The sequence below is a fragment of the Scheffersomyces stipitis genome, chromosome 2 (assembly GCF_000209165.1).
Source record: "Scheffersomyces stipitis CBS 6054 chromosome 2, complete sequence".
In the NCBI taxonomy this organism is placed as follows: domain Eukaryota; kingdom Fungi; phylum Ascomycota; class Pichiomycetes; order Serinales; family Debaryomycetaceae; genus Scheffersomyces; species Scheffersomyces stipitis.
In genome coordinates, this window is record NC_009042.1 from 37,703 (window position 1) to 63,116 (window position 25,414).

At 39.5% G+C, this 25,414-nt stretch overlaps 15 protein-coding genes across 15 annotated transcripts; 8 read left to right on the forward strand and 7 right to left on the reverse strand. All coding sequences in view use genetic code 12, as the record gives it.

Moving 5' to 3' along the window:
- Positions 1 to 75: 75 nt before the first annotated feature.
- Positions 76 to 677, reverse strand: PICST_29340 (predicted protein; the record flags this gene model as incomplete). The annotated part of the gene is made up of 2 exons (XM_001382731.1): positions 76 to 118; positions 400 to 677. 2 exons carry the CDS (start codon positions 675 to 677, stop codon positions 76 to 78), a joined length of 321 nt encoding a protein of 106 aa, XP_001382768.1.
- Positions 678 to 1,719: 1,042 nt separating this feature from the next.
- On the forward strand, positions 1,720 to 2,934 carry POT13 (acetyl-CoA C-acyltransferase, peroxisomal; the record flags this gene model as incomplete). Its single annotated transcript, XM_001382197.1, has 1 exon — positions 1,720 to 2,934. One exon carries the CDS (start codon positions 1,720 to 1,722, stop codon positions 2,932 to 2,934), a length of 1,215 nt encoding a protein of 404 aa, XP_001382234.1.
- Positions 2,935 to 3,079: 145 nt separating this feature from the next.
- Positions 3,080 to 3,763, reverse strand: PICST_56382 (predicted protein; the record flags this gene model as incomplete). Its single annotated transcript, XM_001382732.1, has 1 exon — positions 3,080 to 3,763. A coding segment is annotated over one exon (684 nt), but the record flags the coding sequence as incomplete, so codon positions are not given.
- A 2,874-nt stretch (positions 3,764 to 6,637) lies between these two features.
- On the reverse strand, positions 6,638 to 7,558 carry NBP352 (conserved nucleotide binding protein; the record flags this gene model as incomplete). The annotated part of the gene is made up of 1 exon (XM_001382733.1): positions 6,638 to 7,558. The coding sequence occupies one exon, from the start codon at positions 7,556 to 7,558 to the stop codon at positions 6,638 to 6,640; it is 921 nt and encodes a 306-aa protein (XP_001382770.2).
- A 351-nt stretch (positions 7,559 to 7,909) lies between these two features.
- PICST_56161 (predicted protein) lies at positions 7,910 to 9,346 on the forward strand (the record flags this gene model as incomplete). Its single annotated transcript, XM_001382198.1, has 1 exon — positions 7,910 to 9,346. A coding segment is annotated over one exon (1,437 nt), but the record flags the coding sequence as incomplete, so codon positions are not given.
- A 53-nt stretch (positions 9,347 to 9,399) lies between these two features.
- PICST_42490 (predicted protein) lies at positions 9,400 to 11,250 on the reverse strand (the record flags this gene model as incomplete). The annotated part of the gene is made up of 1 exon (XM_001382734.1): positions 9,400 to 11,250. The coding sequence occupies one exon, from the start codon at positions 11,248 to 11,250 to the stop codon at positions 9,400 to 9,402; it is 1,851 nt and encodes a 616-aa protein (XP_001382771.2).
- A 527-nt stretch (positions 11,251 to 11,777) lies between these two features.
- On the forward strand, positions 11,778 to 13,589 carry TAH13 (NADPH-ferrihemoprotein reductase; the record flags this gene model as incomplete). Its single annotated transcript, XM_001382199.1, has 1 exon — positions 11,778 to 13,589. The coding sequence occupies one exon, from the start codon at positions 11,778 to 11,780 to the stop codon at positions 13,587 to 13,589; it is 1,812 nt and encodes a 603-aa protein (XP_001382236.2).
- Positions 13,590 to 14,036: 447 nt separating this feature from the next.
- MSF1 (phenylalanyl-tRNA synthetase alpha subunit, mitochondrial) lies at positions 14,037 to 15,308 on the forward strand (the record flags this gene model as incomplete). The annotated part of the gene is made up of 1 exon (XM_001382200.1): positions 14,037 to 15,308. A coding segment is annotated over one exon (1,272 nt), but the record flags the coding sequence as incomplete, so codon positions are not given.
- A 358-nt stretch (positions 15,309 to 15,666) lies between these two features.
- MPRL16 (mitochondrial 54S ribosomal protein YmL47) lies at positions 15,667 to 16,405 on the forward strand (the record flags this gene model as incomplete). Its single annotated transcript, XM_001382201.1, has 2 exons — positions 15,667 to 15,674; positions 15,735 to 16,405. 2 exons carry the CDS (start codon positions 15,667 to 15,669, stop codon positions 16,354 to 16,356), a joined length of 630 nt encoding a protein of 209 aa, XP_001382238.1. The 3' UTR covers positions 16,357 to 16,405.
- Positions 16,406 to 16,569: 164 nt separating this feature from the next.
- Positions 16,570 to 16,957, forward strand: PICST_34764 (hypothetical protein; the record flags this gene model as incomplete). Its single annotated transcript, XM_001382202.1, has 2 exons — positions 16,570 to 16,771; positions 16,827 to 16,957. The coding sequence occupies 2 exons, from the start codon at positions 16,570 to 16,572 to the stop codon at positions 16,955 to 16,957; spliced, it is 333 nt and encodes a 110-aa protein (XP_001382239.2).
- Positions 16,958 to 17,117: 160 nt separating this feature from the next.
- Positions 17,118 to 18,163, forward strand: VCC3.2 (Vesicle coat complex AP-3; the record flags this gene model as incomplete). Its single annotated transcript, XM_001382203.1, has 3 exons — positions 17,118 to 17,120; positions 17,166 to 18,078; positions 18,117 to 18,163. 3 exons carry the CDS (start codon positions 17,118 to 17,120, stop codon positions 18,161 to 18,163), a joined length of 963 nt encoding a protein of 320 aa, XP_001382240.2.
- Positions 18,164 to 18,405: 242 nt separating this feature from the next.
- Positions 18,406 to 18,930, reverse strand: JJJ3 (J protein type 3; the record flags this gene model as incomplete). The annotated part of the gene is given in 2 exon segments (XM_001382735.1): positions 18,406 to 18,582; positions 18,598 to 18,930. The coding sequence occupies 2 exon segments, from the start codon at positions 18,928 to 18,930 to the stop codon at positions 18,406 to 18,408; spliced, it is 510 nt and encodes a 169-aa protein (XP_001382772.2).
- A 226-nt stretch (positions 18,931 to 19,156) lies between these two features.
- Positions 19,157 to 20,506, forward strand: RPA49 (RNA polymerase I alpha subunit). The gene has a single exon (XM_001382204.1). The coding sequence runs from the start codon at positions 19,187 to 19,189 to the stop codon at positions 20,432 to 20,434; it is 1,248 nt and encodes a 415-aa protein (XP_001382241.2). The 5' UTR covers positions 19,157 to 19,186; the 3' UTR covers positions 20,435 to 20,506.
- A 43-nt stretch (positions 20,507 to 20,549) lies between these two features.
- On the reverse strand, positions 20,550 to 21,368 carry PICST_34767 (hypothetical protein; the record flags this gene model as incomplete). Its single annotated transcript, XM_001382736.1, has 1 exon — positions 20,550 to 21,368. One exon carries the CDS (start codon positions 21,366 to 21,368, stop codon positions 20,550 to 20,552), a length of 819 nt encoding a protein of 272 aa, XP_001382773.2.
- A 2,908-nt stretch (positions 21,369 to 24,276) lies between these two features.
- Positions 24,277 to 24,921, reverse strand: SOD2.2 (Cu/Zn superoxide dismutase; the record flags this gene model as incomplete). Its single annotated transcript, XM_001382737.1, has 1 exon — positions 24,277 to 24,921. One exon carries the CDS (start codon positions 24,919 to 24,921, stop codon positions 24,277 to 24,279), a length of 645 nt encoding a protein of 214 aa, XP_001382774.2.
- Positions 24,922 to 25,414: the final 493 nt, after the last annotated feature.

The following is a 25,414-nucleotide window of genomic DNA, read 5'->3' on the forward strand; positions in this document are numbered from 1 at the left end:
GGCACTACAATTCCATAGAAGAAGTAGCATATTAAGGTTGAAACCACAAAATTAGCTAAAAAGCCTGCCAAAGACTTATTCTTTGTAATTTTTGGTGTATACTTGCCAAATTCTCTCCCTGCCAAAGAAGCAGTTGTATCACCCCAACTCAAAAACATGCTACTGACAATTGTCATATCCTTGGGCATGTAAGCACAATTGTACAACAACCCAATTAAGAAGAATCCAATCCCATTGAAACCATTTCTTTCGCTTGAACGCATGACAGGACCGTACAACTTTGTAAACCAGTCGTTGAACTTTGGAAATTTGAATCTAAGCAAATCCTGACCAAAACAAATTAGGGTAACCACTATTAGGAAATTAACGAAAGTTCTTTGGTTCTGACCAGTTACATACAAGAGTAAAACCCAGGGAGCGGTGAGAGAATGGAATATCTTTCTGGGCACTTCGTGCCTTTCATAGAATGTTTTTGGTTTAACAACAAATGTGTCCGAGTTTGATACCTTATATTCAATGATATCCTCCTTGATTTCCTCGTCGTCACTAGAAACCGAAACAGACGAATCGTCTACGGATTCAGTAGACATATCATCCTCCTCTAATTCTAGCTTGATATTTCTTCTTACTCTTGCTCTCCTCAAACTGTAACCTGACATTGTCAACGGTTCCACCATTTTTTAACTATCTAGTACCTTTCGGGATACAAAGATAGACTTTTAAGAAAGTTGAGATATACCACAGCCGTACAATAACGCAGGTACCTATCGTAGTATGCAACCGATACAGGGTCCCTAATCAATAACAATTACCTGCTTATCTGTAGTAGGGTATCTGAGGTTACAAGATGCTGTGAATCATAAGAGAAACAATTTTCAAGAACAAACGGGATCAAACGAAGAGCCAGTGTTATTTCACTTAGGAATGCTCTCCTAATAGGGCAATAAGCTCGTGCAGGAGATCCCACCTGGGTTAATTATGTGCCGGGTACTATGAAGTATATCGTGGAGCTCCTTAAAAGAGGAGTTTTATCTTTTACCAGCATGTATGGATTATCATTTATCATGTGTATTTATACAATAGTCAAGTATCAAATATCAACAAAATAGAAAAGCAGTTAAGCTGCTTTCGTATTCCATTATTTTTTCACAAATTTGCTAAATAATTAAAGAAAACTGGCATTGGTTGTCTTTTGCAGCGACAACTGTACAATAATATATGAAACAATAAATGCTAAAGTACATCTTACTTTCCTTTTGGGTCGTTTTATATTGAAGATAAACGAAGAACGAATTGATAGCAAATCCCGGCTTCTCTCGTAGAAAGTCGACCGTTAGTTTCCCGGAACTATTGATTTATTGTTCCTTACTAAAAGTGCGGATAAATAGATCCATGTCCGGTGCGGAAATATAAATTTCCAGGTCAATTCACAACCATTGATGCGTAGTGCAAACACTGTCAAAGAACCAAAAAGCGGAAAATCAGAATCACACATGAGTCGAGTCATCCAATCAATGCATGAATCTTGATTAGCATTCTTTCAAAGCCAGATTGAGTGTAGCCTTTCATACTAGAACGGCTTTCTGTGTTTCCAGAAAGTGCGGATAAACACTTTACCAGCAGGCTCCCCCACAAAAAGTCTGATTTTTTTCACTCATATAAATAGAGACAGCACTTCCATACCTTTGAACTGAGAATGAACAAATACAATAACTAGATATGTCCGTCGTTTCCAATATTCTCAAGAAATCTGCCAATGATATCGTTGTGTTATCAGCTTTGCGTACTCCTATCACAAGAGGAAACAAGGGTGGTTTGGCTAAAATGTATCCGGAGGAATTACTACACGATGTGTTGAAAGGTTCAATAGAGCGATCTGGAGTTGATCCGGAATTAATTGACGATATTCTTGTTGGTGCCGTTCTCCAAACTTTGGGCGGTCAAAAGGCTTCGGCCTTGGCTGCAAAGAAAGTTGGTTTCCCTGTGAAAACCACTGTCAACACCATCAATAGACAATGTGCATCTTCGGCGCAAGCTGTATCTTACAGCGCTGGTTCACTTATTACTGGTGAAAATCAATTCACTATCGCTGCTGGTGTGGAGTCCATGACTCACGACTATTTTCCTCACAGAGGTATCCCTACTAGAATCTACGAGCCTTTCAGACAAGAAGCTAGTGCCGAAGCCCAGAACGTATTGATGCCTATGGGTATTACAAGTGAAAATGTTGCCAATGACTTTGGTATCACCAGAGAAGATCAAGACAGATTTGCTGTTCAATCTCATTTGAAAGCCGCTAAGGCTACGGAATCGGGTCACTTCGCAAAGGAAATCATTCCTATAAATGCCAGGACCAACGCAGAGGGCGAACCCATTGCCCATGCACAAGTTAGCAAAGATGATGGAATCCGTGCTGGCTCGACATTTGAGAAGTTGTCCGGCTTGAAACCAGTATTTAAAGAAGACGGAACTACCACAGCAGGTAACTCTTCGCAGATCTCTGATGGTGCTTCTGCTGTCATTTTAACTACTAGAGCTAATGCTGAAAAATATGGCATTAAACCAATTGCAAGATTCTTGGGCTCAGCTGTTGCTGGTGTTCCTTCAGCATTCATGGGAATCGGTCCAGCAGCTGCAATCCCACAACTCTTAAGCAGATTGAACGTAGACCAAAGAGATATCGACATTTTCGAACTTAACGAAGCCTTTGCGTCACAATCTCTTTACTGCATCAACAAGTTGGGTCTTGATTTTGACAAGGTAAACCCATACGGAGGTGCTATTGCTCTTGGCCATCCTCTTGGGGCTACTGGTGGTAGAGTGATAGCTACTTTGTTGAACGGTTTGAGCGCTCAAAATAAGGAGCTAGGTGTTGTATCTATGTGCACCTCTACTGGCCAGGGTTATGCCGGGTTGTTTGCAAATGAATTATAATTATAGAATATAAAAGTATGTAAAACAGGAATAAATCTATACGGGTATCAACTATAAGACAAACAGAACTGAAATTCAGACATTAAGAATTAGACACAATCGAAAATATGGGATTGCAGAAAGAAGGGAAATGCTAATTAATGATTCAAACGTGGAATATCTTGACAACAGCAGCAAGGAAGAAGGCACTCAACACTGGAATGGTGAAATTGTCATCCAAATCGAAGATATTTATGAACTCAGAGACACTGGCAATAAATCCACTAGCCAAGGCAAACGAATGGACGCTCAATTTGCTGGATTCTGCAGTCCACAGAATATCTCCTGGAAAATTGACAGTGGCATCATAGACCGGAACAAAGTATCCGTATAACAAGTAACAGCTGAACACTCCAGTGACAAAAGCCGCAAGCGAACCTGCAAGCGACTTATCCTTTGTGATCTTTGGAGTATACTTACCGAATTGTCTACCAAAAGTAGAAGCTGCTGTATCGGCCCAACTCAAAAGCAAGACGCTCATCAAGCATATATCTTTAGGGAAGATGGCGAAAACAATAGTCAAACCAAGCAAGTAGAACAAAGTTCCATTATACTCGTTAACTTCCTTTTCTCTCATCATGAACAGCATGGCTTTAGTAACTCTACGGTTGAATTCTGGGTCTCTGAATCTCAAGAAGTCATTCAAGAACACCATGCTGAATGCTGCGAATAACGGAAGTGGGAGCTGGCGTGTTTGCACACCATTGACGTAGAGCCACAACGTGAAGAAACCAATCGAGGAGTGGAATGCCTTTCTTGGGATTTCGTGTTTGATCAAAAAGTGACGGAATTTAGATTCTCCAACTTCAACAGCTTCGGTATTAGAAACGGAAACGGGTATTTCTTCGCGGCCAGTCTGTAATGGAGTTAAATCCTCTAACTTGTCGCTAATGTCTTCGTCGTTTTCGACTTCCGTATCGTCCAAGTCAAAGTCTTCATCAGAAACTTCGTCGATTTCTTCGGCTTCAAGATCGTCTTCTTCGCTTATAGTGGCAGTTTCGTCGTACATATAGGTAGCATCTTCTTCCTCTACATACGAATCTTCGTCAACGTAAAGTGCTGTGGTTTTGGCTATCGCTACTGTTCTAGGAGTGCCGTTCTTGCCGGATCTTCTGGATAGCGGAGTTTTCGGAGTGCTTGGCAACGACGTCATCTTGATTTTGACAGGGCTTAGTAGTCAAATAAGTTAAAGTAGGACAACTTAGTGAAATAGTAGGGATACAAGAGTATAAATAGGTGTAAGCTCAAAGTTGAGAAAACAGAAAAATATAAATCACGAAAAAAAAAGAAAAACAGTTCAAATTTCATTATTTATCATGCTGAAGTCTCCAGAAAAAATGCCATCGAAAAGCGAATCATGTTTTCTTTAGTCCTACCAAACTTTTTAGCCAAAATAAAGTATTGGCGCTGTGCAGGAGATTCCGTCAAGATGTAGACGAGAATGCTGAGATGTTATCGTTTTGCAGAAAGAATCACATGCTTTTACATGCAAATCTTGTGATGAGCCTGCCTGGTCATTTTTCACGGTTGCAATTGTGGAGCAGCGCGAATTGTTGAGATGAACCATTTGGGTGCAAAATTACCGGTATACACTAGAATACACCCATTCATAGCTTCTTCAAATCCACACAGTATATAGTCAATTATATGTTTATTTTGCTTTCTAATTTAGCGATATACTAGTTCCAAAACACCACAATGGCAGCTAAACTAACGGCTGCAAGAGCTGTTGAAAGAGCAAATACAGCCCTTTGTGCACCATTGGCCAAATCCACAATGGAAGTATTATTACGATGACGAGTTCTTCTTCCTGAACGATGGCGATGCAGTCTTGCCCTACCAGCAGGTGCGTTGATGAGATCAACAGCAAGGCTCGTATCAGCTTCCACTTCGGAAACTTGCACCTTTCCATTCACTTGTTCAAGTAAGTACGACGACGTTAAATCCTTATTTGATAGTGTTCCAAAAGCATTTTTTTCAACTGATATATCCTTGGGAACATGTCTGACATTATCCGGATTACTGTGTTTGGGATCATCTGTTGCTAATGCCTCAACTTCAGACACAGCGAGCAAGTGTGGCTCTAAAGTAGAAACAAAAGTTTCAGCGAGAGAAGTCTGCGAGCTGGGAATGCTCCCTTTGGTGATAGAAACAAGCAAACTTTCTGAAGTCGACTTGCTTTTGTACTCTAATTGCGATGTTACGATATCCGGAAATTTTCTTTCAAGATAGTCCAAAATGTCAGCTCCAAGGTCTAGTGTGGGTTCAGGAGCAATAGTAGACACACGAGGTGTTTCATTTTTCACCTCGGAACTAATCAGATTCCAAGTGGACTTTGGCTTAGCGTAGGGTGCATAATTTTTAGGAACTTCGTGATCATGAAATTGAAATTGAGGAATGATATCGACTTTATTGGAAAGTTTCTGATTTAAAAGTTCCTTGACCGAGAGACCATGACTTGCTTGAGGTGATGGTGATGTACTAAAGGACAGGGATACGATCGAAATGGAACTGGTACTAATGTCTTTGGAACTGGAAGTGGTCATGGAAGATTCAGTTGCACTGGAATATGAATTCGCCGATCTGATTATTTCCGTCGCAGGAGCCTGTACTCCTTTTCTATTCAAATAAGAGATAAGTTCGCCGACAAAGTTTGATTCCTTCTTCTGTCGGTCAAGACCGTCACGCAAATCTTCAACAATTCTCTCAATTCTTTGTAAGTGGCCTCTTGGAATATAGGTCTCAGTAGTTGTTACTTGGTGTGGGGATGTAGTAACTTCATCTCTCCAACTAACAGGAGGTGGACTTGAAATGATAATTGTGGGAGAAATATCCACAGAAAATGTAGAACTAACATCTGATAAGGGGGTCACTTCATTCATTTCAATTTGGTCAATTGTGACGAATCTAGTGATTGTTTTTGTCACAATATTTCTTGAGAAGTTGGTTGGAGATGATGTCAATTCTTTCAGAATTGGGTTAAATGGGATTCGCCCTTCAAGTGTCTGGATAGGAACTTTGTGCGTCACTTTACTGATGATACTGGACTTTGACGAGCTTTCAGTCGTTTTAACAGTGGTAACGACTACAGCTTCCGAGGTTTTATCGGGTACACCCTCAAGTGAACTTGAAGTGGTTTCACTTCTTTCACCACTGTAGACTTCCTCAGAAGTAGTTTTGATACTCTCGGATACAGTGTTTGTAGTCTTGATAGTTGTTTCAGCACTCGCAGTACTGCTTTCGGAAAGACTCACTTCGTCGTCTTCGTTGTCCGAAAGCAACTTGTTAAGCATGTTTTTGAATTCCAGGATTCTTGTATTATTTCCTCTAAGTGGTAGAAACAGTTTTAAATTGTCTAAACTGTCCTTCAAGTTTTCATAGTTAAATGTCGGAGATTGGTTGAATTCCCGATTAACGGTTAACAATGGAATGTTTGACGTACCATCGGCAGCCGAAACAGCCATCAAGAATGCCAAACTCACGAAAGCATTCAATACAACACGATTCATAAAGTTCATTGCTACTAACGTGTTCAACAAACAGACCCAATCAAGAATTTTTAATTTGCTACTCAAAACTAAGCTATTTACAATAAGCGCTTATTGACTGAGAATTAATGGGTGCAAAAATATGTACAAAAATAAGCTCCAATTTAATTCCTGGATTATGCGAGTCTTGTGATAATCTTCCTTGCGATGTCCAAATATGGCTGAACTATAGACAGCTCTGGATGTGATATAACAACTGGCTTACCCAAGTCAGACTGAGAGCAGATATCTTCACTTAATGGAATTGAGCCTAGAAGTTCCAATTTCTGTTTCTCAGCTTCTCGTTTTGCACCATCTGTTCCAAATATATGGCTCTCGTGGTTACAATTGGAACAGACAAAGTAGCTCATATTCTGTACTAACCCAAGTATTGGGATATTGACCTTGTTGAACATTGTGATTCCTTTGATGGCGTCTATAAGAGCAATATCCTGTGGGGTACTAACAATTACGGCCCCATCTACCTTGAGTTGCTGACTAATGGTGAGTTGAGTGTCTCCGGTACCTGGAGGCATATCTACCACTAAATAGTCCAAATTAGACCATTGAACTTCAAACAAGAGCTGTTGCAATGCCTTCATAACCATTAATCCTCTCCAAGCTAGAGCACTCTCTGCTGGTATAAGATACCCCATCGACATTGTTTCGATTCCATAATTGCTCAATGGAAGCAATTTGCCTTGTTCAGAAAGGCGGGGTTCTCCCGAGAGATTCATTAACTTTGGTATTGAAGGTCCGAAAATATCTGCATCAAGAAGTCCTACTTGCTTTCCCATAGACCGAAGAGCTAATGCTACATTCACGGATACTGTTGATTTTCCTACTCCACCTTTTCCTGACGAAACTAGTACTATGCGTTTGACATTGGGTATCTTCTGTTTCATAGGAAGCCCTTTAGACATTCGTGGTATTTCTGGACCTCCGTCTTTTTTGAATTTTGGTAATCCAAGTGGATTCTCATGTCTTTTGAAAAGACTAGCATGCATACTCCTTCGACTTATTACAACCCTTAAGCCAGCTAGACTACTTTGAAACATTACAATAGTAATTAGTAGAGTATGAGTGCCAGATACGAGAATAGAATATCTGAAATATATGGAACATGGAAGAGAGAGTAGAACAGGAGAGAATAGATTCGCATCTTTGAAATTCGAGATAATTTTTTGATCTAAGCTAGAATCTTTTGTGTGCTGCTCATCCCCACAAGAATATTTCTCTTTAATGTTGTTCTCTATTTAGAGATATTAACAGATATGATGCTTGTGAGGTCATTTTGTAGGTGGGCACCATCCTCTTCAATACCAGCTTCATCAAGAATACAACTATGGAACCATACTAAACATACAGATTTTCGCAATCGATTCCATACTCAAGTCCCTCATTACAACCAACCAACCATATATGCACTTTCCACTAAATTAGGCAGAGCAGCCATTGGGGTTATCAGGGTCTCCGGTCCGGAATCGAAATATGTATTCAACAAGTTGACAAATACAAAAACTCAACCAAAGCATAGGGTAGCCAGCGTTCGTAAGCTCTATTCTCCTAAATCGGGAATCTTGTTGGACGAAGCATTAACATTATTCTTCAATTCTCCCAACACGTATACTGGGGAAGACTTGCTCGAGCTTCATTTGCATGGTGGAACTGCAATCATAAAGTCAGTTCTAGCAGCTATTAAGGAACTACACGATCCCAAGAAAGGAATAAATATCAGATACGCTGAGAATGGTGAGTTTTCCCTGAGAGCGTTCGTCAACGGGCGCTTCGATCTAACAGAAATAGAAGGAATACGAGACATGATAGACGCCGAAACGGAAACCCAAAGAATAGCATCGTTATCTTCTTTAACAGGAAACACCAAAGAACTATTTCTGCAATGGAGAGTAGGGATTTTGAATAATATCGCATTGATGACTACGTTGATCGACTTTGGTGAAGACCACGATCTCGAAGAAACAGCTCAATTATTCGACAACGTGGAAGAAAACATCAAGAAACTAGAACAGGAGATACACAAGTATTTGCAGAAAGTCAGATCGTCAGAGACTTTGCTTCGAGGAATACGAATGGTTCTCTTGGGCCCTCCAAATGCAGGGAAATCATCATTGCTTAACTTACTAGCAAACGAGGATGCTGCCATTGTCAGTGATATTGCGGGTACAACTAGAGATATCATTGATGTCCCACTTGATATTAACGGTTACAAGGTTGTCATTGGAGATACTGCTGGTATCAGAGATACAGAATCGGCAGACAAGATCGAGATAGAAGGCATGAAAAGAGCGATTGCCAAATCTTACAATTGCGACCTTATCTTAGCGGTTCTTCCATTTGAAACTGACAACAAGTCAGATCTCCATCAGCTCATCAGCCACTTACTGTCATTACGAGAATTGAATAGACCAGTTTTAGTAGTATTGAATAAAGAGGATCTCATTAAAAATCTCGGAGAAAAACAGGAATTGCTTAAATATTTCTCAGAGAAACTACAGATCAGCCCGGAATACTTTCATGTCGTGTCTTGTTTGACAGGAGGTGGGATTAATTCCTTAAAGAGCGCTCTCAGTCACACTTTCAGAGCAATTACTTCTTCAGAAACTACTGATCCTATTATAATATCGTCTCGTGCACAAGATTTATTGGAGAACGATGTTTTGCAAGGTTTTGAAGATTTCTGTTCTTGGAAAGCACGAGATGACGTTGTGTTGGCCACAGAAAGTTTGAAACAATCCGTAGAAGGAATAGGAAAAATTACTGGCGATGCTATCGGCGTGGAAGAGATTCTTGGAGTAGTCTTTTCAAGTTTTTGCATAGGCAAATAGACAAAACTGTACATAAACTGATACACTAATACTACATATTTTTTCATCAAAGTTCAGGAAGAATTGCAAATGACATAGAAATTGATTGTTTCTACATCCCATGTCATTTTGAGCTGCTGCAATTGGTGTCTGGTGTGTCTGCCGGAGGTCTCTTCTCCTTCATCCTGCTTTAATGAGCTTCTCATTCTTTTGCTCAAAGAAGGGGCAACCTTGCATTCGAAACTCAAGCAATTCAATCCGTAATTTAATTTCAAATCGAACAGAACGGCAAGAAGATCAGTGTCATCCGGCCCCTTTTCCTCAAAACAGTCACCAGCTGTGGAGACTTCTTCATCATTAACAAAGAGCTTGCATTGGAAGTCTTCTTCTGAGCCCAGGTTCAAGTATGTATGTCCATCTATCATGTCTCCACTCTTGATTTCATAGAGTATGCTGTGCAACGTAGCCTTGAAGGTCACGAGTGGCAGAACTTCAGGAGGCAAAGTGATGGTATATGCTTGGGTACTAAAACCGTTGGAAGGGACACGGTAGTCAAATAGCGAAGTTAATGGTACTACATGGTGAGTTGGGAACAATGCCTTCTTCAAGTCTTGATGTCTTTGAAGCGGAATATTAGTCTGTTGGACCTTTTGATACGCATATTGACTGGTCTGGCTGACAACAGTTATGGAAGAGCTTATGGATGTTTCCTGGATAGCAGTATCCGTGACTGGAATCGTTGGAGCAGACTTTCCCAATGTATTTGGAGTGAACTTCTCAGCCGCCAAAACTCCTGACTTGAATTCTTGGTCATCAATCAGATCTCTTGAATCATCGTTGTCATCTACAAGCGAATCTCTTGTGTCTACATCTTGTTCTTCTTCTTGCTTGATCTCTTCTTGGACTACCACCTTCTTCTTTCTACCGCGCTTCTTTGGTACGTGTGGTTCTTCTGGTGCACCAAGACTGAGCTTGAGTTTTGGTTTGGATAACTTCAACTTCAACTTGGCTGACTTCAGATCTTCGATCTGAGACTTCAATACGTCGATCTTCTCATTAAATAGGTTCTGGAGCTTTACAGAATCCTGGTAAATCTCAGAACTGGGATCATTGTATGCTTGTGCATTTGCGAAGATGAGGGTGGTCATGTCACTGAACTTCTGTATGTTCTCCAAAACGGAATTCTTAGGAGAGAACATCTTCTTTCTGCCGAGTTGTGTCACCACCGTGTTGAACGCCATTGGCTTTTCTACATAGTTAATATAGTCAGGATACTCATCCAAGTCTACCTCTTCCATAAAGGGGCTGGAGATAATGCCTTCATCAGGAAAGTCATGGGTTATGACATCCTGAAGAAGTTCGGAACAAATCTGGGGCAACCTGGCAAAAGTCACACCAGACTTATCTTCAGCTGGCTCCTTGAGCTTCAACTTGAGCTTGTGATGTGTTTCGGAAGACTTTGCGGCCGCTGAGGCATGTTCGCTCGCTATACGGTCCAAGAAGACAGTCTTCTGCTTAACTACAAAATCGTAGATCTGCTGAGCTCCAGTGACGATCCAAGATTCTGGATCATTGTATTTGGCAGCATTGTCAAGCAAAAGTTGAAAGTCATCTACATACTCATCAATTGTCGCGTATTCCGAGTATTTTCCTTTGTTGATCTTTTTCAGAATATCATGTAATGCGATGGGATGACTGATAATCTCATAGTAATCTGGGTAGAGCTTCTTGGAGGGTACTTTCACAAACGGGAAAGCCACCTGCTCATCAGTTGACTCGTCTCTGAGATCAAAAACAAGCTTTAATGTTGATTCGTAGAACTGTTTGAGTTCTTCGGGTGTGGGAGATTCGCTTGGTTTGTGTTTCTTGGGAGTGCCTGTTGCGCCAGAAAATGCTCCAGAAGCTTTTCTCTTAGGAGGAACCATTGTATACCTTTATATTAGGATATTTGTAATGACAGATTCGACTATATGATTTGGTCCTCCGGCTTGCGAACTGAAAGATAAGAAAGTTGTTTACTGTATAGAAAAGGACATAGGTTTTCTACTGTTTGTGTTCAGTATTGTGAGGGAAAGTAAAACTGGTTCGGTGAAAAATTGGCGTCTGCGGGTTGGCAACCTGCAGAAAATACAAACTCAACCTGTGGAAGTTGTACTTAGTTATATACTTTAATAATGGCCAGTCTTAAATCCAATTTTCAATTAAACACATATACAAAGTTGATAAAATGGGTTTAATATAGCTGAAAGAGTATTTGGTATTTGCTGGTTGATGTCTGTGCTTATCTGTTTTAGGTACGGCTTGCACATTACTTTATGACTACGCCTACTATTATCATATTTTTACAGTTTATATTCTCGCTTCATTATGGTTGTGAAATCTCGAAGAGCTGGTAACTAATTCATTCTCGTTCTTGCATCTATTCTAAATAACTAGAATATATTTGAGGATTATGGCCGAGCAAGTGTCGAGTCTGGATGGAGTGACAATACTTTATGGATCCGAGACGGGAAATGCCGAAGACTACGCTCGTTATTTGAGTCTGCGCCTAGAATACTACCAAATCAGTGCAACTCTTTCAGCACTAGATGATTATCCACTAAAGCAGCTAGTTACAGAAACGAGATACCTTATCATAATATGCTCGACGACTGGCCAGGGTGAACTTCCAAGAAATGCAAAAAAGTTCATGAAGTTTCTTCTCAAACGGAAGCTTCCTTCTGATCTACTTAACCATATTCATCTTTCCACACTTGGCTTGGGAGACTCTTCCTATGTCAAATTTAACTATGCCATCAAGAAGTTACACACTCGTCTTTTCCAGTTGGGATGTAGCGAGCTTTCGCCTCGATGTGAAGCTGACGAGATGTCGCCTCAAGGTGTAGATGGTTTCTACAAGGAATGGGAATCACAGTTGGTGGATTCGTTGCTAAAGTTCTTCCCCAATAAAATTCAATTGGACGACTCTATGTTATCATATCCACGGAATCAAGTGGTTATAGATAACTATGCTGATGTAGTGGATACCGTGTCTCACTCTGCACTTGTGTCCCAATCGAGAAAGCTGCCTGAAGACACGTCATTGCATTTCGGTATACTTAAGAAAAATGAACGGGTCACTAGTGCCGATCATTTTCAGGATGTCAGGCATGTCGTAATTGAGTCGGACAACTTGAAATACTGTCCAGGTGATACCGTAGCCTTATATCCGTCCAATGACGACCAAAGTGTAGATCTTCTAATTCAACTGCAACCGCATTGGGTTACAATAGCAGATAAGCCTTTGACAATTCACGGAAAATTGCCCACTGTCGATGGTGGACTTATAGATACAAAGTATCTCACCTTGAGGTCACTTTTAACACACCACTTGGACATTGCGGCTATTCCAAGAAGATCGTTCTTTTTCAAATTATGGCATTTTGTAGATTCTTCGACCGAGGATGGTGTACGTGAACAAGAAAAACTTAAAGAATTTGGAGGTCTTGAGGAAACTGACGAGTTGTACGATTATGCAAATAGGCCAAGACGGCTGATATTAGAAACCATTTTGGAATTTCATCAGAATTTGAAAATACCTATTGAGTACGTGTTCGATTTATTTCCAACAATCAACCCGAGATACTTTCTGATAGCATCAAGACCCAGCTCAACAAGTGTAGAATTGGTGGTTGCAATAGTAGAGTACAAGACTATAATCCGGCGTATCCGTAGAGGATTATGTTCTAGGTGGTTGAAGCTGCTAACCCTTGGTGATAAGCTACTTTTCTCCGTCCAGAAAATGGACATGGTCTTCTCACTTCCGGGATTGGAAAAGCCACCAATAATCATGGTAGCACCAGGCACAGGTATTGCGCCGATGAAATCTTTAATAGAGTACGTTACTTCCCTGGACAAAGATCAGGAGTTATATCTTTTCTATGGATGCAGATACAAAGAAAAGGATTATCTCTTTCCTAAATTATGGGATCTGCTCAGCAAGAGTAACAAGCTTAATATATTCCCCTGTTTTTCTAGAGATGAGGGATCAAAGATCCATTATGTTCAAGACATGCTTTTCCACAAAAGTCTGTTGGTCGGAGACTTGATCTTGAATAGAAATGCAATTGTATTTGTTTGCGGGTCAAGTGGAAAAATGCCTAAACAAGTTAAGCTAACCTTCAGCGAGATCTTACATAAGCAGGGCAATTTGAAAGAGAATGACGTGCAACAGTATTTATTGGATATGGAAAACCAATGTAGATACAAAGAGGACGTATGGTAGAAAGACTATTAGATTATGACTATAGACATATTTATGAGTACATGAAATTTGCAACTAAACAAATGCAGGAGATTAAGAAACTGAAGAAAAGTAGATGATGGGTAATGACACTTTTATGTTTCAACAATCGTATTCACAACAACTAATGGAATCAAACTTGACTAGTAATGGTACCTGCTAGTTACAGAACTACTTATTGGGTAAAATCTGGAGAAATTTTATCACGTGACACAAAATTTTCAGTTAATTGATTCATTAGGTTTTGAACTTCACCATACACAATCGTTCGTTTAATCTTGTTGCATAAAAGCAGTGTCAATGTTGGAACTTGTCAAGCCGTTGAGGATCCGATTCTTTTGTAGGACTGGTGCCTCTGGTGCGATTTCCGCTATTTCCGCTATTTCTGGAGTTAGATACAATTCTGGCCAGACGAGACAATACCCTCCAGAAATCGAGCTTGACGGAAAGATATTCAAAACCGATGAATGGACAAATATTCCTCCTTTTATTTTGGAGCTCACGAAAAGAAAGTTGCATCAGAACCCTGACCATCCCATTGGGATTTTGCGTAGTTTGATAGAAAAAAACATGAAAGATATGGGTTATACCTTCTACAATAACTTCAAGCCTGCTGTTACAACCTACCAGAACTTCGATGTTTTAGGATTTCCAGAAGACCATCCTGGAAGATCCAAGTCTGATACCTACTACTTAAACAAGGATAACCTTTTAAGAACGCATACTTCCGCTCATGAACTTGAATGTTTCCAAACATGCGAGACCCCTGGTTATTTGATTACGGCAGATGTCTACAGAAAGGACGAAATTGACAAAACTCACTATCCAGCTTTTCATCAATTGGAAGGCGCCAGAATATGGTCTAAGGATACGCCGAACTTAGAGGAACAGATAATGAAGGATATTGAATCTATTCCCAAGACAAATATCATTGTAGAGGATCCATTCAGACAACATCCAATTAATGAAAATAACCCTAAACAGGACTACATGTCAGATAGACAAGTGGAATTGATCAGTGTGCATCTCAAAAAGCTGATCGAATACTTGGTGAACCAAGTTTTTGAGACTGCCAGAGAATCTGCTCGAAAGGCTGGCTCTACCGAGCCTTATTTAAATGAACCTTTAAAGGTAAGGTGGGTCGAGGCTTACTTTCCATGGACTTCTCCTTCGTGGGAAATTGAAGTCTGGTGGAAAGGTGAGTGGTTGGAATGCTGTGGCTGTGGTATAGTTCAACAGCAAGTTTTGTTGAACGCTGGACTTGGTGATGACAAGTTGGGATGGGCGTTTGGTATTGGTATTGATAGAATTGCCATGTTGTTATTCGGCATCCCAGATATTAGACTATTCTGGTCGTTGGATGAAAGATTCCACAACCAGTTCAATAACGGACAAATCGCTACCTTTGCCCCATACTCCAAATACCCTGGAATCAAGAGAGATGTTTCATTCTGGTTGCCAACTGACTCATTGCTTCACGAAAATGATGTCATGGAAATTGTTAGAACATACGCTGGTGATGTTGCAGAAAGTGTAGCAAATATTGACGAATTTGTCCATCCAAAAACTGGAAAGAAGTCTCAATGTTACCGTATTAACTACCAATCTATGGACAGAAACCTCACCAATGAGGAGATCAACGAAGTCCATCAGAAGGTGGAGCTGGACTTGAAGAAGTACTTCGGGGTTGAAATTCGTTAATTTTATTAAATACATGTACATAGAGAGTGGCCTATAAAAGGCTGCGAAAAGCATGAAAATTGAACTTTTAAATGAGAAATTAGAGAAGTAGATAATTACCTTATTAATAGAGCCTCTTACCATACTATATCTCTGCCTTTATGTACATCTCCGCTTGAATCGAAATGCTTTTATCATGGTTTGAACCTCTCATAGATAAATGACCTGGTGCTCGTTCTATATGGTAAAAAAAGTTTATTATTGCGGTGTTGATGTATTGTTTTGTGAAATTTTCCGTGCATTTTTCGGTTCAAATAATTTAACCAATTTTCAACGATTCTACTGTTCATCTATTTTCTTCACCAAAGACTACGCCACCATGTTCGGGTTCGCTAGATCGATGTTTGGAGTAATGACTACCAACTCCAGGGCTACGTCTGCCATCAGGAGTCCGGCCAATTTTCTTGTGAATTCCATCTCTAAGAGATTCAAACATGAATACGCTCCAAGGTATAAGGCTATCAGAAAAACAATGAAGGGTAGGGTTAGTGTAAGAATCGGAGGTTCTATCAAAGGTAACTCTTTGGAATTTGGTAAACTCGGCTTGAGATTGAAGTCCAAGGGTATTCGTATGGCTGCTAACCAGCTTTTGGCCGCTGACAAGGTGTTAAAGAGAGAACTTAGACCTACCAAGTCCGACTTGATCACCAGATTCACATGTAATACTGCCGTATGTGTCAAGGGTAATCAGACCAGAATGGGTAAAGGTAAAGGTCCATTCGATCACTGGGCCTGCCGTGTGCCTACAGGTAAGGTTTTGTTTGAAATTAGAGGAGATATCCACGACAAAGTGGCCAGAGACGCCTTGAGAAAAGCTGCAGACAAATTACCTGGTCTCTTTGAAATCATCACTCCTGAATCCAAGGTCAGAGTCAGTATGACTCACTTGATCGAAAAGCCTGAAAAGATCAACTACGTAGAAAGGTTGAATGCTCAGCCAACCAAGAAATGGGCCAATATCCAAATCGGAAAAACCGACCCAATGTATAAATTGTACAGTGGTCGTTAGACCTTGTACCTTCTTGTAAATATAAGCACGATACAATATAGGTAATACTAAAGACTAACTGTAGACCTTCATTTCATTATTGTAAATAAAATGATAGACTAATATTAATTGATTACATAATCTGCAGATCAGATCACAGTTAGCGTTTTCATGATTATGGAAATATATGAAAAAGTATCTTTGGAACGAGAGTATCAGCCAGTATCATTAAATATGTCGACTCTGAGGGATACTCCCAAGTTGGCCAATTACGTTTTGAACACGCTCTCCAAATTAATCGAATCTGACACGGAAATCTCGACCATCGACCTTAACCTTTTAGAGAATCTCAATACAAATCAATCATTAAACTACATAAAACTCGAACAGAACCTTAATGTTTTGGACAAAAACGCCCACAAATTGGAACAATTACGTATGTAGAGACTTGTAGATGATTTCGTGGGTTTAACTACTAACAAAAATTACAGAGACTGAGTTTTCGTGCTACAGACAGATATTAGATGATATAGAGACAAAAATAACGAAGATTGACAAGATAGCTAAGGAGCTTGATTTGTGGTCTAAGGAGTTGGAGGAAAAGGTTAAGACAAAGAAGTGATATAATTGTCTACCCATATAATGCTGAAATATCTACTATAGAAAACTACAGCTGTAAAAGGTTATAACCTCCTATTAGCTATCGGGAATCATCTTTCTTAGTGCGAGACTTCCCTTATTTTTTAAATTCTATATTAGGTTCTAAATTTTGGATGCTAAATATGGTGAGCGGGAAGTTGCAATATTTTGCAAGTACCTACTTTCCACAGACAGACAATTATCGCTCATATCAGATGCTATTCATATATTGGCTTATTCTAGCTAATCAATTGGTAGCACAAGCGCTTCTTGTGCCAGGACACAAAGTCCCATTTCCTCGTGTTAGAGCTTTGGCTTCAAACAGAAGCACGCTTAGACCACTATCAAATTTGGCGGATGATAGTCAGATTGTTGGTCAGTTTTCATTCCGAAGTATCTTGAAATACTTCCGAGGAGAAGACAATGACGATGACTGTGAAGACGACAGTGAAGAAGAAGAGCTTGGTACTTATGAACTTGAAAATAGCGAATCAGATGTAGAAAGTGAATCTGATAATGAACCAGAGACAGTTGAAGAATGGTACTACAGCGATTCAGAAGAGGAAACTGACGATGATTCCGCAGATGGATTTATCAGATTCAAATATTATTCCATACCAAACGGAACCACACACAATAGTACTGAAAAGGTAGTTCCCATTTCTTCTGTCAACAATACCCCAGAGAAGAAAATGCCTTCAATAAAGAAAGATAAGTTTCCTTACAAGGATCGAAACAATATCTACAATTTCCTTAACAGGACATCTGATGACGAGATCATAAGCGCGGCAAAGAATTTCACAGGAAATCTTCTCGGTACGAAGATGTTTAGAAAAGTAGTTTCTGGGTTGAATACACTAGTATCGAAAGGTCTCAATCGTGCCACAAAGAAAATGAATGACACCGAAATCGAAGACTGGGTTGCGTTGTATAATATTGTCTTGAATTCTGAGCCCACGAAGGCGATTTCACATCTTGTTCTGGATGAGAAGTCGAAGCTGTTAATTAAGAATGCTGTATACGACTCTCTCTCCTACGCACACAAGAAGGCTCAGAGCATGAACATGACTCAGATTAAGCTTGGGTATAAGACTATCGTTGATGGTGTAAATCTTGTTACAACACTGAGTGTCTCAAGTAAGGCTCCATTGGAAATGAGCAATGGCCAAGAGGAATCGAATATGAATGAAACATTATTGGAGTATCCCAAATATCTGATGTGGAATAAATCTAATGCAACCACGCACAATTGTCTGGATTACCTTGATTTTCCTCCCTGGGACGATTCTATACTGAGCGGATTCAAGTATCGTTCTTGTTCTTATTTGTGTGTGGCTGTATTGCTCATACCTCTATGGTTCGTAGTCTAGAACTATTTCGTCTATAAGAGCCCAATAATATTATACAATATTCTCTATATACAGATTAACCTTATTCATCTTCCAGGTCTGTTTCAATTTCTTCGTAGTACTTGACTTTGATCCAAAGACTACAACTGGAACATTGTACAATTATATCATATCCTCCATTGCCGTCACTAGTACCATTTTCAGCGAGATTTTCTTCTGATAAGACCATGCCTTTAGCAATCTGACATCTAGGACAACTCTTACTCCATGAGACGACAACGGCCTCTTCATCGTCTTCTTCTATATCAAATTCATTCAAGCCATAAGTATCAAGCCCATCTCCATTTAAATTAAACCCTTGTTTCTGTATGGTCCTGGTCAAACTCTCGTCGTACTCAGCCTTCAACACTGGATCTACAAGCGTCTTGTATGCCTCTTTCATAAGTGTTATCAGGTTATTTGAAGTATATTCGCCAGTCTTATCAGGGTGTGTAGAAAGAAGTAGCTTCTTATATGAAGCTTTAATTTCAGCTTCCAGAGCTTGAGAATCCACTAAGAGAACTTCGTAGTATGACTTCAGTATTTCTTTGCTATCTATGTACGTCATTTTGAATGGCTATAAGGTTTTATATCAAGAAGGAATAATTTCGTTTCGGAGATGTATAATTTTATATATATATATATTTAATAGAGATCTCTCTATATGCGCAATAGCATATTACACGGCACGTGAGAGATCCCAAAATAATTTTGCACTGAAAAAAAGTACGATGAGATGGATGAAATAAATTATCTCAGAAACGGCTTAAATTCCTAGAGTATCCCACAGTCTACCAAATTCGACAAGAGAAAAACCACACAACATGTCGGGAGTCAAGAGACCAAGAGAATCGAAGACAAACGAAATTAGAATTGCCTCTTATGCCGAAGAGCCATCTGCTGTGGTTGGATCATTCTTCAATGGGTTGTCTGTTCCTACTCTGACTGAGTTTGACTTATACAAACATAAGAAATCTGATAAATATGTTGTCCATGGTGAAACGGAAACTTTAGATTACAATGGAGAGAGTCTTGCTGACGAGCTGAACGACTATTTTGTTGCATTGTACGATCCATTGAACAAGTCTGTTGATTTGTACAAGGCTCCATTTGTCGATGCCAAGGTCACAGCAAGAACCAAGCGTGTGTTCAAAGGTCCTTCTGTTAGACAAGCTGGTGTCAGAAATGTCACTCAACGTAATGCATTGGGTGAAGCTTTCGGTACCAAGAAAGCTAAGGCTGCCATCACCAACTTGGAAAAGAACAGAATTGATTCTGAGAAGTTACAAGATATTGAATTAGATATCGTGGACAACGTCAAACTGTCAACCCAAGATTTGCCAACCAGAGAAAAGATGGCCGAAAGCGTCACCAACGACAGACCCACTCCTTTGGCTAACGTCGACGCTACAAACGTTGAAGATATCTACCCATTAGTCAATATAATACCGAAGAAGGACTGGACTTTCTTGCGTATTGGTCCTTTCTTGAGCGAGGAAGATGAAAAGAAAAGAATTGAATTGTTGCCTTACAGTGGCTCCAATTACATCAACAAGCATCTCACATTATTGGTAGCACAAAAGAACTCCGAAAAATTGCAAGTGTTAATCTATGCTTCACTTTTATTTGGTGTCTACGAAAACAGAAGAGTCAGAGACAAGCAATCTTTGATGACCAGATTACAAAACAAACCTTCTGAAGTATTAGTAGATGGTATCTTGGAAAAGTTTGCTATTGCCCGTTCTTCCCAAGTAGGTAAGTCGAAGGACCGATCTTTTGTCATCGATCCTCATCACGAAGATATGTTATTGTGTTACCTATTGGCCCTTATCCTTCACATAGACAACTTCATGGTCGAATTGCCACCATTGGCTAACGAGTTAAACATGAAGCCTACAAGATTAACTGGCTTGTTCAAGGCTTTGGGTGCGGTAATCAAGGCTGCCACTGTTGGCCAAGCCGAAGCCTTTGGTATTCCAAAGGCCGCTGCAAGCACCTACAAGATTGCTTCCTTGAAGGTCCCTTTCAAGTTACCAGAAATGACCAGAAGGGGCAAGCGTGGTGGTCGTTGAAGTGACCAAAAAGTTGCATAACTTGTATATTATTCAAATATTGACAATCAAATAAATTTTATTGTTCAACTTATAGTTCTATATTTAAATGTAGTAATTAGAATGGGGATACTATCTATAGAAGAGTCTTTTCTAGTTTCATGAACCAGAAAAACGTAATAATAAATACTACTCCAACCAACCCTTCTTCCAACAATGCCATCAATGCATAGTACTTATAGTCGCCAAAGATAATCATGTACTTGCTTGGATTGCCAAAACTAATTCCGTGGAATGAAGATAACAACGAGTAAACACATCTCACCAATAAGAGAGGAGCGGCAACCAAAAGAAACATGCAAATTCTTGTGAATACTGCGTGCTTATTAGCAATATAGATTAAAATTGCAGTCATGGCAAGAACACAAAGCGTAAAGAGGACCGAAGAGACTCTGAATAGAGTATTTGTTGACGAGGGAGTTGGACCATCAGTTGAAATACTAGAAGAGCCCACAATTGAACAAATAATAGCAGCAAGAATCGTAAGTGTCACAACTCTCAATGGAGTAAAATTGAACCTTCCAAATTTAAATTGCGGTTGATCAGGTTCTTCCAATTTGCCCATTCTTGGGTCTCCCTTCAACATAGTCTCCAAGTATGGAAATAAAGACTTGGTCAAAACACCAAGAGAAACAGTATTGAAAATGTATGTGGCGATAAACAAACCCGAAACCAAATTCTTATGCAGTAAAAGAATAACCCCAGTTATACCACCAGCAAATTTAAGAAGTGTGAAAACAGTGAAATAAATGCAAAACCCTTTCAAACCAGCGGAGCTAATAAATGCAAAATTTAAAGTCACCAACGTGACTGTAGTAACACACAAGAGGGCAAACCAAATAAGTTGGACATAGAAGACAATTTCCCATTCGTGATTGAATGGAAGATCTTTCATTACTAAATCTGTAATTGAAAAGGCCATTTTTTGATAAATAGAGACTTTGAGTATGTATTCAGCTGAGCACTATAATTAAGAACAAGAAAACTTAAAACCTAAGGAATGGGACTCAATTTATACATTTTCGCCTATATACCCCATCTCAGAAATTGAGTCTTACTATTGCACTTTGTATTTCAAACAGGGCTTTTACTTACCCACCTCCGTTGAATATCTTTGCAAAAGACTTTGATACGGTTATTTTTTATGTACAAATTCCTCTTTTGTTGCATTTGACGCATATCCGCTTTGCGATTAGGTAAGCGCAAATTGGCGATACGTATATACCTCTTATGCGATTACATAAGCGCACTACCGTAACTGAAGAATATGCGTTGCACTTTATTTTATAGCTAATGGATATCAGATCTATACTGTAATGCTAGGCTCACGGAATTTCATGGTCCATTCTACCAGCCTTCGGTTGCACTTCCTGACGTGCCCAGAAATATTTTGATTTTTCTGTGGTGTCTCCGAATCTTATTATCATTAGAAATTATTGTTTCGGGTTTAAGGCAATTTGGGCTTGTCAAATCTTACGGCAAACTCATCACTTTGACAATAAAGTAGACTAATGTGTACACAGCCTCTCACTGTCATTGTACGGCTTTGTTTCTAGTTCACATCCATCTTTTGTAGTCAGTCTTTTACGAGTCGTGATTTCTTGCATCATGTTTTCAATGATATTCATTGCGGCTACAACCGTCGCTAATACTTTCATAATTAACTAAATCGTAAAGATTTACCTATCCCTCTTTGGATGCTAGCTTTTTGAATTTTGTTATTTTTTTCCTACCAAGAAACGGAATGAGTTGATCATCCAGCAAGTGTTTTGCAGCTACATTTACTTCTTAAATTCCTATATTGAGCTCCCGTAACAATGACATTGACTTTTGCTCGTCCCGTTACCATCATCACATTTACCAAGTACCTTGTATACGCTTAGCACTATTCCTCAATTTCGGAAAATAGTCTCTTCAAGTACCGACTGGAATATGTGGCACTTCCTCAAACCCAAAACTATCTGAGCCACCAATGGCCATTGTTTCTTCTGTATCTAATCAAATATAGAAAAGAGATTTCATCGAGTAGAAGATCATTCTTGTAATCTGGGATAATACTAGTTTCTCCAGTGCTATTCAAGTACAGCAATTATCAGATCCCACACAAACAACTTTGCCTCCCCCCTTTCTCTCACGCGACAATGAATTCTTTCATTCCTGAACGAAATGGCTGTCTATTATGTCTTCGATAGAAGCTTCACCATACACATGACACTTGAGCACTTCTCTGATAACTTCAACAATCTTTCCCGTGAAAAGGTGACGTTCACAGGAGTTAGCTAACAGCTTCGATGATTCTTCGTTGTGATAAAGCAAGCTCTTATTTTCAGAAGAAAATATCAATACGCCATGCCAAAAACAGTGTCAGTTGCTAATCTTCTGAAGCCATAAGAGTCATCACAGCACCAGCGAGAGTTTCAATTGCTTCAAAAGTAGAAAGTATCAATCTCTTCCACTTTCAACAATTGATATTAGCATTGAGTTAGAGATCCTTTTATTGAATCTGCATACGTATCATATCACTTGGGCGTAGCTATCATTGAAAGCTGCTGTTGAGAACTAGCCAGAAACTACTGTTTTTGAGAGTTCCATCAGATTCATTTTCTGCTACTCTGGAACATGAAACTGTTGACAAGATCATTTCAGGTAATGAATAGATGCCGTTCAGGTACTCTTCTTTCATATGTATGGTGTCTTCCTAGTTAGTCTTACCAAATGTTGCTTTTTCCATTGTTTATGATATAACATTGAATGGCATTGCGTATTCTGATAAACTAACGTACAAGATAAAATACAATTGAGGTTAATAGTCATTTCTTCTGTTGGAACGTGATAATTTCCATTTAAATGGCGTAGGTTATCATTACCGAATACTGTAGCCATAACAGACCTCTATTATCTTACGGTTATCGTCGGTTCAAAAAGACTGCAATTAAAGTGCTTCATCTTCATTGTGCAGATCTTAGTCTACGGAAACGAAAGCTTCGACTTAGACACATTTTTGGGAACAGTTTCAGCTCAACAAGTGTGGGCATTTTTAATACCAACTTCGGACAGTTCCTGAATTGGAATAATGAGCCATAGCTCTTGAGAAACAACTTGAAGTCGGGGCTAGGCATCAGGTCACCAATCCCTTAAATCAATCTCATCAAACTGCACCCAATATTGATTCCGAAAGTCTTGACCAAGAATAATATTGGAAATAGCGAACGTACTGGCACTGATACAAGAAAATTACATGCTGGGCCATGTACTTCTGCTTCAAAGAAAATTCTCAAAATACCTACAGTAGCCTTAGCTGATCATAATATCATCTATTTATTCATATAATGCCATTCTATGTCGGAAGAAGAAATTACTTGGAAAAGTGAGTTATTGGGTAGAGGAGTATTTCAATTATGTAAATAAAGTGCAAAATTCTCACATTCATATTGTACAAATCAAAATGAGCAATTGAGGCAATAAACTTGCCACCTTCTAGTAAAACAAACTCTTCTTTGATTCATCAGCATATTATTATGATATTTCTGAAGTCAAGTACCCTGCAGCCAGTTCAGGTATCTAGCCATAGTAGATCATTTGTAAAACCAGGTGAGTTCCAGCGATTTCATGTACTCAAGCATCATTTTTCGCACCCATTTTTGCTTAAATGATGACTCTCAATTTGAGGAGTACTAAACAAGGAATATCTGCTTTAGTGAATCTACGGGAACTTGTGTTCCAGCAAAGGGGCATATATTTCAAAACTAGATAATCAAATTATTTTTGGAGAAACCGACTTCGGGCTCGCATAATATCATCATTTAGACAAGCAAACAGACAGCAGCAGCAACCATACCGGTCAAACCAACAGCAACCATGTTGGAACCTGCAGCGTTTTGAGCCTCAACGGAAGTGGTGTTGGTGACGTTGGCATCAGCACTAGTGACTGGTTCTCTGGTAATATTGGCACAGGCGATTCTGGTGTTGTCCAAAAGATGAACTACAACAGATAAGCCTCCGATGTAAGCCTTATTGTCTGGGTTCAAGGAAAGGTAGTCGTCGACGTACGAGAGATCAGCAGATTGTCCCTCAATGTTGCCGTGCTTGCCTGCCAAGTCACCAACTTCCTTACCGGCAGCATCGGTAGCGTTAACACTTCCACCGAATGGGTTCAAGTGAGCCAATGTTCCAGTACAGTTTCCATCAGTTGGGACAGGATGTTCGTGGACGTGGTAAGGGAATGGGCCACCTGTAGATGGCAAGCCCAGTAAGTCAACAGAAACAAGAACCGAGCCGTTCTGGGCTGCTGAGAAAGAAACAGTACCAGTAACATCATAGTTACCAGCAGGCTCAAAAGTAGCTACATACTTAAAATCATCGGGAGAATCAGTGGAGATGGGAGCTTCGCCGCAAATTGCAACCGAAGAGAGAGCCAAAGCACCTAAAACTTTTTGAGTAGAGACCATTATTGATATGTTAAAGTACCAAAAACAATTTCAAGGGCAAAAAATGGTTTCAGTAATGGAAATTGTCTACTTCTTAAATACCACCAATTTTCTGCAGGGCCAACAACATGTAAACAGGGGTATGTAAGTTTTCCACAACCGTAGTCGAAAAGTTTGTCTGCAATTTCATTTTTTATTTTTGTTACTGCATTGTTTGCCCCAAATAGCTCCGATTTAACAACGAGGGTGAATAATTGAGCGGAAACGTTTATTTTACCCAATTGAGTCTAGAATTGGCCCAACTGATTTTTGTTTGAAAGAATTTCCACTTGACATATTGGGTTGATATTTAAGTAACCTGGTTAACTATTTCTTGGTACTTACCTATTCAATGAAGTCAAGTCAATTATAATTGTTCCTTTGACGTAAACTGGTGCTGAAATTGAGGCTCCAACCGCATATGATTTCCATTCCTTTCTACTGCGATTGAATTGATTAGATCGAATAGATGAAC